The sequence below is a fragment of the Arachis hypogaea genome, chromosome 14, assembly GCF_003086295.3.
Source record: "Arachis hypogaea cultivar Tifrunner chromosome 14, arahy.Tifrunner.gnm2.J5K5, whole genome shotgun sequence".
In the NCBI taxonomy this organism is placed as follows: Eukaryota; Viridiplantae; Streptophyta; class Magnoliopsida; order Fabales; family Fabaceae; genus Arachis; species Arachis hypogaea.
In genome coordinates this window covers 82,147,749-82,157,486 of record NC_092049.1, presented here as the reverse complement: position 1 = coordinate 82,157,486, position 9,738 = coordinate 82,147,749, and the positions used below count along the sequence as shown (strand labels likewise).

Genomic DNA, 9,738 nt, shown 5'->3' with positions numbered 1-9,738 from the left:
AGGACAAATTCACAAAACCATGCTATTTCATTGAATAAATGTGAGATAAGTTGATAAAATTTTCTAAATTCAACACAAGATAAACCACAAAATTGGGGTTTATTAGTGAGAAACAAAAGTTAATAGTCTATCTGGTGTTATCGTATCCATCCCCAGCCACTCTGAGTTTTAAAATAAAAATAGCGATGATGCAATGTTGTTCAATTATTCTTTCCAAAAGTCTTTGTTAGTCGGAGTGGTGTGACTTTTAGATACTTCTCATTTACTTATGTTATGACATGTGTGACACATACAAAATGCCTATAACGTTAAAACATATATAATGCAAACTCATAAACATTGGTTTGATGTTCTCATAGGCCATATTGCAAGGCAAAATAAATAATAAATAAGAGAAGAATAGTAACATTGGCATAGATAAGTCAAACAAAATAGATCTGAATAAAATAAAGATCTTAAACAATATCATCAATCAAACAAAAAGAAACTTTGGATAAAAAGAGGAGCTTTGAATGAAATAATAAACATAATCATAAATCAAACAAAAAGGATAAAAGAAAAACAATCATGATCACACTTTTCATTGTACTTTTCATTACTTTTTCTCGTAGCTTTTATGGAAGGTATTGAGCTCAAACCAGTATAAAAGATAGGAGTCATCTTTCCTTATCGAAGGTTCTTATCTCAAAGGTTTTGCCGATCACCTTCCCTTATCGAAGGATCATTTTCTCAGTTCAATTTACAATCAAGGTTATTTAAACATACACAAGAAGGAAGTTATGTCAACAAAGATATATTATTATATAAAATTGATGGGAGTCCCCTTCCCTTACCGAAAGTTCTTATCCCAAAAGTTTGCCGATCACATTTCCTTACCGAAGAATTATCTCGATTCAATCACCTTCCTTCATCGAAGGATCATCTCAATTATCTTGTCTTTGGGGGTCACCTTTCCTTACCGATCGAAGGATCATTCCTTCAGTTCTTTAATGCACATAAGATTGTTATTATAATTCATAATGTGTATGAAGGAAAGAGTTATATCATGACATGCAATGCTAACATCTATATTAAAAAATATTTAAGATATGACATATAAAAATTAGCATAAAATCTCCTACCTCGAGTGAAGTTTGTAAAAATTATATATATATTCCAACGCAAATAGATACGATTCGTAGGCGAAGAGAAACTTGATCCATGGCTAGACTTTGCGTATATTTTCATGTAAGTATGAACCTTTGACTGGATAGAAAGAAAATCTCCATATTCCGTAGTTGTATAGTTCAAAGAGGATATCTTCTCGAAAAATATATGAGTGATATTTGTGAATAATTTGGTGAAGAATTTAGAGTGAGAGTAAGGAAGTGAGAAGAAATAAAAATTTTTCTTATAATGAAGTGGAGAAAGTATATGAATGACAATTTATAGAGATAATAGAAGATAGAGAAGATAGGTTACCTAGAACGTTTTGTATAAAAAAAAGGAATATAATAAGAAAGGAAGGACTCAAATAGCTCTTAGGTATGTAAACTGTGTTACGAGAATCCAACTTGCGTTTAGGTGAAATCTCCAAGATGAAACATCACTTTGCAAGCCCTATAAAATTTTCTACGTTTGGAATTTAGAAATAGCTATCAGAGGCAAATTTATAGAAAATTGAGTTAGCTTTAAAATGAATCTTAAACAAAATCAATCGAATAGGAGATATTTCTGAAATACTGTTAGTATATCAGTCTAGCTGATAAGAGCACGATTTTCTACTATAAACTTGTAACAGATTTGTCTACCTAATTTAATTTGAATTTGATTTTATACTGAACTTAAAGAATAAAGCTAGTTTTCTTATCTTTTCATGTAACTAAAGATCATTCAAATCCAATAAGTATAAAATTAGTTATGACTATATCTTGAAAGGTGGTTTATTGTCAACTAGAAATTTACTATAGCTAATGTTTTCGTATTTTCAAATTTTAAATTAGATATATTAATTTTTCAAATGTATTATTTTTTAATTTTTTATTATGAATTTAACTGTAAATCATTATAATTTTAATTAATTAATTATTGAATAACAAATAGAGGAAGTATAGGGAGCTAATGGAGTATCTATACAATGTGTACAATGGGGTATAGGAATGTTCAATTCAATAGGATATCAGATGTTTATTATCCCTGGTACCCGGATGGTTATTCTGGATAGTATGGGTGTATTGTGTTTGAGAAATTAGTAGTATTTTACCCTGGATGTTCATTTTTAACTCATATTGGGTCAAATAAATAGTCCATTGTACACATTGTACAAATATTTCATTGGCTCCCTAGTGGGATTCTAACAAATATGATTAAAAAAATTGGAATGTTACGGAAAGTAATATTAGTGTAGTGTACAACAAATCATGAATCGAATGTTATGGCAAAACTACGTGGATCGGATCGGATCAGATATGGCCAAAATTTCGATCTGATCCGCACTAAAATCATCGGATCGGATCGGATCCAATATCCGCGGTTTTTAAGGTTCGATCGGATCGGATATCAGATATCGGATATATCCGCAAAATACAAAAATATTTTTAAATTTTATTTTTATTAAAAAAATATCAATAAAATTTATTTTTTCTATTTTTTTAAATATGTTCACTCTTAAAATAATATTAAACATACTTTTCTTAAATAATAAATTAAAATAATACAACATATATGATAATTATTAGTTGAAATAAAACATAAAAAGAATATTTACTTATTTATTTCTTTATTCTTGCGGATACGCGGATATGCGGATATTAACACAAAATCCGCAATCCGATCCGATTAGTATGCGGATCCGATCCCATCCAATCCGAAAGCCTTACGGATTGGATCCATATTCGCAATTTTTGAGTCGAATTCAAATAAATACCACAAATATGTAGATCAGATCTGATCCATGAACACTCCTAGGCAAAACACACAACTAAGACCAAGATCTTAGACTTTGTGATATGACATCTAATCTTTATGCTTAGTTTCTGTCTTTTAATTTTTTTTTAATTGTGATGTCATTTAAAAAAATTAAACACCAAATCAATAAATACACTTAACCGTTGATCTAACCTTCCAAGCCCAATACGTAAACAGTTTAACTCAATAATCAATCAATTAATCCACCTCCTTAACCTCCAAATCTGTTAAAACTTGGAGATCAAAAAAATAATGGACACACAAAAAATCTGTCAAAAGTTACGAGGTTTGTTTTCTCTCTTTCTTTTTTATAGTTTTTTTCTTTAAAAGGCTTTTTAGTTTTTATAGTTAAGTATACCTCATTATCCTCAATGCCTTATGACTGTCTGAGGTTCAAGTTTTATATGCCTAACGTTTTTGGGAGTGCCGTTATGTGACGTCTGACGGTATTAAAGAAGATGCCGCCTTTCGCACTAAACGGCAGTTAACGGAAACGGCGGTGCTTCACTGCTACCAGAGACGGAGACGTTAATACTTAATAGCAAATAGCCAAATACAAAAAATTAAAATTCTTTTTTTTTTTTTTTCGGTTTTATTCGTTTTTTTAATTTTAATTTCTCTTTTCGCTTCGTTTCAACGGTCGAGGATTTTGCGAAACCGTAGCTGAGAGAAGAGCAGCAATTCTGGTCTCTGGTCTCCTCTTCTATTCTTCTGTGAGCTTCACTTCGATTTCCTCCACTTCTCTGCAAGCATAGGTAGTTCCCTCTATGCAGAGAAATTCACCTTCTTTTATGTTGTTATTATTTACTTAATTACTTTGTTTTTTTTCCCAACTCTTCACAATTCTTTCTTTCTTTTTCTCTTTGTTTTTGATGTTTGATCGAGTCTTCGCGATTATCTTTTGACATAAACAACAGAGTTTGATTTGTGTCATGCTGAATTGGGTTTATGGTTTCCTTTCCTTTTTAATTTCTTTTTCCGTTGAATACCAGTGTTTAGTTTTTCATGCCCTTTCCCCTTTCTCTAATACGGCAACTTGGGGAATGAGCAAGAACGTGGAGCACCTCATTTAGAAACTTACACTTACACTTACACTTACCTCACTAATATGTTATTTTCTCCGTGAATCACCTCATAATTAGAGATAATGTTGAATGCCCTTCAAATCCATCCATCCATAACAATCGTCATTTTTTTTTTATGGTTTTTCCGCTTCTCACCGCTGCTCTTTAAACACCTCCAGATATCCGGTGCCGAATCTATCGCCGCTGAAAGCCTGGGGCTTATCCAAGCCGAGAGTGAAAGAGATGGGGAGGGGATTGTGTTATTGGTGTGATGAGAAGAGTGGAATCTGCTTTCATGCGATAGAACCTCAAAAGACAAGAATACCTCTTTCTCACAAAGTTTATGTGTGAGTTTCATTACTGTATTTTTGTTGTTTTAAAGGTTTTGATGTGATAATTGAGTTATAAATCTGGGTTTTTGTTTGTATTTGTGTTTCAATTCGAAAGTCTGGGGTATTTTGTATTATGAGGTGTATTTTTAGAGTTTTCATTATTGATATATGATTGGAATTGCTACATGTGTTTGCATACGGTTTTTTTTTTTTATCCGTATTTTTGGTTTTGTTGCTGAATTTAGGAGATATGCTTGAGTTGAAAACAGAAGCGTGTTGTCTGGAGAATAAGCAATCCACTGCTGCTTCTTGCTCCTCTGTTTCCGAAGGCAGTGGCAGCCCAATTAACAAGTCCACAGAGATGTGTGGCCCTACATCTACATCGCCCTCACACCGGTAACTTTATTTAAGCTCTCTCTTTCTGATTACATTGTTCCGGTTGTTCGTTATTAATCATGAATTATGTAATCTGAGGGGAGTGTGCTTTTACTGCATGTTTTACAATCTGCATTGCTAGATGATTTCCTTTTTATTGTTGAACATGTATCTATTTTGAATTTTTGCTGTGATTTTCATTGTGTGAATATTTTCTGTTCAGGAGGATCACTGGCCCTATAAGGCGTGCAAAGGGAGGTTGGACGGCAGAAGAGGTTATTCTCTAACTCTGTCTTTGGAGACTTCTATTCTTTTGTCACTTCTTTGTTGTTTAGATGTGTGCTTGCATTGTTGCTTGCTTGTATGTAAGTTAATATCTGCTCTTAATGCCTTTCTTCAATTTTGTGCAGGATGAGACATTAAGGAATGCTGTTGCAACTTACAAGGGCAAGAATTGGAAGAAAATAGGTACTTTTTGTTTTTACTGTTTCTATCTGACATAATTTTTTTTTCCACATTGCTTATTTATTTATTAATTTAGTGGGTGGGGTGGGGAGATTCTAGTTCAATAATTATGTGATGACCTTGTGTGATTTATATGGCATTGCATAATTGGTTATAAACTTATAATCAAGAGAGACTATCTTCAGCTTACATGAATATATAAATTACATGATACATTTGACCCGAGGAGAGTAATATTGTTGATCATAAGTAACTGTTTTTGGATCAGTAAAATGCATGATTTTTACTGTAAAATACTCTTATCATTTTGCATGCCAGTATATTCATTGCACAGAGTTGAACCATCCATCGTCCATTCTGAAATTAAAAATCTCAACTAATGCTTTATCTCTTAGTTACATGAAATGTATGTTTAATGGAATATCTATGTTATTGTAACCTCTTCATTTAACTATTATTGATGTTTTACTCAGTTCTAAAGTGGAACTAGAGAATACTGCAGTTTAAGAAAAAAAGTAAGTGTATTATGAAATTTGAAAGATATAGGCTTGAGGACGCATTTGGTTAACTTGTTACTTTGTTGCAATGCAGAAAAGTTAGAATTAAACCACCAGGAATGAAAACTTCCCAACCTGTATTTGCCTCTCTTATAATATCTTCCGTGTGATTCACCATGTACGGAAATTGATTATGTTTGTGAATGATGGAAAGTTGTTTATGTGGCTTGGTACTCTAAGTGCTTAGTGTAACTGTGTAAGCATTATGCTGATTTCAATGACCTGAATTTAAAATGTGAAATGCAGCTGAGTATTTTCCTGATAGAACAGAAGTTCAATGCCTTCACAGATGGCAAAAAGTTCTCAATCCAGAACTTGTTAAAGGACCTTGGACATTGGAGGTTGAACCTGTTCTTTGTCTTTCATAAATTTTTTCCTTCAGTTTTTTCAAAAATTATATATATATTATTTTGGGCAGGAGGATGATAAAATTGTTGAACTGGTCTCAAAATTTGGGCCTACAAAATGGTCTCTTATAGCCAGGTCTTTGCCTGGTCGAATAGGGAAACAGTGCCGAGAGCGGTAGGTTGACTAGAATTTAAACTGATGATGTCATTACTATTAGTGGCTTTACACAGGAACTGCTCAATTTAAAATTGCTCTTCCCTTTTCAAATTCTTACAGATGGCACAATCATCTTAATCCTGACATAAAGAAAGATGCCTGGACTTTGGACGAGGAATTGGCCCTGATAAATGCTCATCATACCCATGGGAACAAATGGGCTGAAATAGCCAAGGTTCTTCCTGGAAGGTATGCTTACGTATTATTTCTGTTGTTTATTATAATGGAACATAGATAAGCAAAAGAAGTGGGCTTAAATCTTGATGTTACTGTTCAAATTACGAGTTATCATCTTGAGGCATTGTCTAATTATTTTCAACATGAATTTCGTTGTTTTTATGGTGGTAAGTGGATATTTTCCTCTTGCTCTCCTAGGAGGAGGTATTCTGCTTACATTTTTTTTTAAAATAAATATAAAAGAAGTACTTCTTAATACAAGCAGAAAAAGTCACAAAATTATGAAAACAAAAAACAACAAAGAAAAGGGATAAAGTCAATTGAGCAAAATTAATCTATCCTAACATAACTCTATTTCCATTAAAATGGTTGTATGCTTCTCAACCCATGTCTGATGGTGACTCAAGATAAGTAAAAGTAAACCTCCTATTGTTGAGGTTATAGGTAAGCAAATTTGGCTTAACTTGGTAAACAATGGCCAGTGTAGCCATGAACAAATTCTGGTGTAAAGAGAGACAGGTAAAGAAGTTATGAACTATCACGGGGACAGGAGATATCAAGGGCTCTTTAATGCCCTGTACTATTGCTGTTTCTTTTCTTTCTCAGTTCAGTGTCATATTCTTTTTGTGCATCCATCTAAACAGTTGCAGCTGTCATACTGATGTGGAAGTCGATTAAGCTTAATAAGCACCGAAGTTTTCGAGGATCCTCTTAGTTCATATGGCTTCTGAACAACACAAATTTTAATGATTTGTCCATCATCATTGTTTTAGGGCTGAAAAATCTGTTCAATGTTGTTCAGAACATAATGGAAGTACCACACTTTTATGGTTCAAATATTTTTGTAGAGTGAATCGTTGGAATAGCTATCACATAAAAGTTATATAAAGGATGCAGATTTCATTGATTATATGTGCACAAGTAGGAGGAGATAATTTGTGTTGTTAAATGCCATGGCATTTAAATTGTATTCGTCACAAATGCTAATATTTTTTCTACATTATTTCTCTTATGCAGAACTGATAATGCAATAAAGAACCATTGGAATAGTTCTTTGAAGAAAAAGTTGGATTTTTATTTAGCTACAGGAAGACTTCCACCAGTGCCAAAGAACAATGCACAAGTTGCTGTCAAAGATACAATTAGACTTTCTACTTCTAAAACAATTCCTGTTTGTTCAAGTAAAGAATTAAATTTAGCTGTTGAAACACCATTTGAACCTACAACTGTTAGTATGCTAGATGAGAGTGGCATGAATCAGTCATCCTCAGGGACAGTTAGAGATGTTCGTGATTCTTCAAGTGTTCCTGCGAATGAATCTGCTGATTCTGACGGTGTAGAATGCAAACCTGGATCATCCAACATAGATCTCGCCTGGAGCAACTCAAAGCCTGTGTCAATAGTTAATTTCAGAATAACTTGTGGGACAAATTTTGAGAATTCTGGACTAAGTGTAAACTCAAAATTTGAGCGGTGTGTAGACAATTGTGAAATGAGCTGCAGCAGCAGGTCTATCAGAACTTCTTTCTCCCAAGAAAGTCCTACCTGTGGTTCTTTGTGTTATGAGCCGCCACAGTTAAGTGGTTCAGTTCCTTTAGATTCTCTTTCTTTAAGCCTGCAGAATGAATACTGCTCTAATCCGATGTTGTCGCCTATCGATTACTTCACTCCAGCTAGTGTGAAGGGTAGTGAATTATGCAGCGAGACACCTGAATCATTTTTGAAAAAAGCTGCTGATACTTTTCCAAACACTCCTTCCATATTGAGGAGACGGAACAGAGTCGAAACACAAACCCCTCCTTGTAAACTTTTGAAGGTAGAAAATCATTCTTGTACTTCTAATGAATCAGAGAGAACCAAGGATAATTCTGGATCTGAGGTTGGGAGGTTCTCTGAGAGTCCAGCAAGCCATGACAATGAGAGTGACCTTCCCAAGGCTTACAATGCATCTCCACCATACCAGTTGAGATCCAAGCGAACAGCAGTTCTCAAGTCCGTGGAGAAACAACTAGAATTTGCATTTGAGGAAAAAAAATGAAAGCAATTTCAACTGAATGAAAATACCTGCAAAGAGTAGCAATCTGATTATGAAGAAACAACATAGCAAATAATTTGTAAGTGATTACCTATTATTGTTCCTTAAATGTATTCTATTCCGTTTCTGCTTAAGCTTTGTTTTTCTAAGGACTTCCCTGTTTTCAATTGTTATGAGAAACGGTGAAACTAATCCTTTATATGAGTTGTGTTTCCCTTGCAGCTTTTAAAGTAATACAATATAATAAAATAAAACCATGTTAGAGTTTGAACTTATTGTCCTTTAGGATTTGGTTATTTTTGCATTGCTTTCATTCTGAGTTAGTTATGAAATGCTATTTGGTTTGTTTGATCCCATGAGATTTTTATGGAGAGTAGGAACTGCTTCAGTTGTCATTATCTTTATCTTCAAAATCTCTGAATTTGTTTGGCGCTGTAGCATAACTGGCTAGCCTGCTGAATAAATACCTTCTTAACATGCTTTCATGAAAATGTCAGTGCTAGCAATTACCTTAACGATGATCCCAATGCTGTTGCCGTTCAAGGCACCTTCCCTAAAATTTTCGTGAGAGATATTAACTATTGGAAAAGGCATACAAAACTTTCAGCAGAGTTGGTGAGAGACGTACTTTTTGGTCCTGCATATGGGGGTAGCATTTCCAGATACCTTTTTCTTTTAAAGCTTAGTGCAAAGCATCCCGCATTATCAACAGATAAAATAATATGCTGCAGAGCATTAATTATCCAACATCCGAAACAATATTTGAGCTTTGCAATTGAATGTTCGTTTTATTTATTTAATTTTTCTACTTGTGGTTCATTTGGCAGCATAATGTTTTCTCCTTGCCGTTCTTGTTGCTTGGCATTTAGTTATGAATTCTGAATAACTTCTCTGCTGAATTGATTTAGGTACTTTATTGATTTTGGCTGGTTCTTCCAAATGGTTTGATAACGTTCGCGTATTTCGGGAAGACAGTTGGATAGTTGGTTTTTCATTTTCATCACACGTGAACAGAATTCAGCAGCTGTAGGATCCGGTATGTATAGAATAAGGCTTGCTGTATATACCAGTTTTGTACGGTTTAGGAACAATAAATCTTTAAGTAGCGTCGGTGTTTCCTTGGGTATTTTTTCTTAAACTTTTTCCAGCCTGACTTACAAATCAATAAAAATGCAACTACCATTCGGAGGCATTACACCGAAATTGTTTAACGATCATTCAAT

The 9,738-nt window shown here is 33.7% G+C and overlaps 1 protein-coding gene across 3 annotated transcripts; it reads left to right on the top strand.

Annotated features, from left to right (window-relative positions):
- Positions 1-3,324: 3,324 nt before the first annotated feature.
- On the top strand, positions 3,325-9,738 carry LOC112742700 (transcription factor MYB3R-3). 3 transcript variants are annotated; one of them, XM_072214188.1, is made up of 10 exons: positions 3,325-3,701; positions 4,190-4,357; positions 4,588-4,738; positions 4,941-4,992; positions 5,128-5,185; positions 5,986-6,080; positions 6,158-6,261; positions 6,364-6,492; positions 7,498-8,594; positions 9,424-9,738. In XM_072214188.1, exons 3-9 carry the CDS (start codon positions 4,593-4,595, stop codon positions 8,516-8,518), a joined length of 1,605 nt encoding a protein of 534 aa, XP_072070289.1. In that variant the 5' UTR covers positions 3,325-3,701; positions 4,190-4,357; positions 4,588-4,592; the 3' UTR covers positions 8,519-8,594; positions 9,424-9,738. The 3 variants fall into 3 exon arrangements, with proteins under 3 accessions (XP_072070289.1, XP_072070291.1, XP_072070290.1); XM_072214190.1 differs by having other exon boundaries at positions 3,560-3,701; positions 4,612-4,738; XM_072214189.1 differs by lacking the exon at positions 4,190-4,357 and having other exon boundaries at positions 3,585-3,701.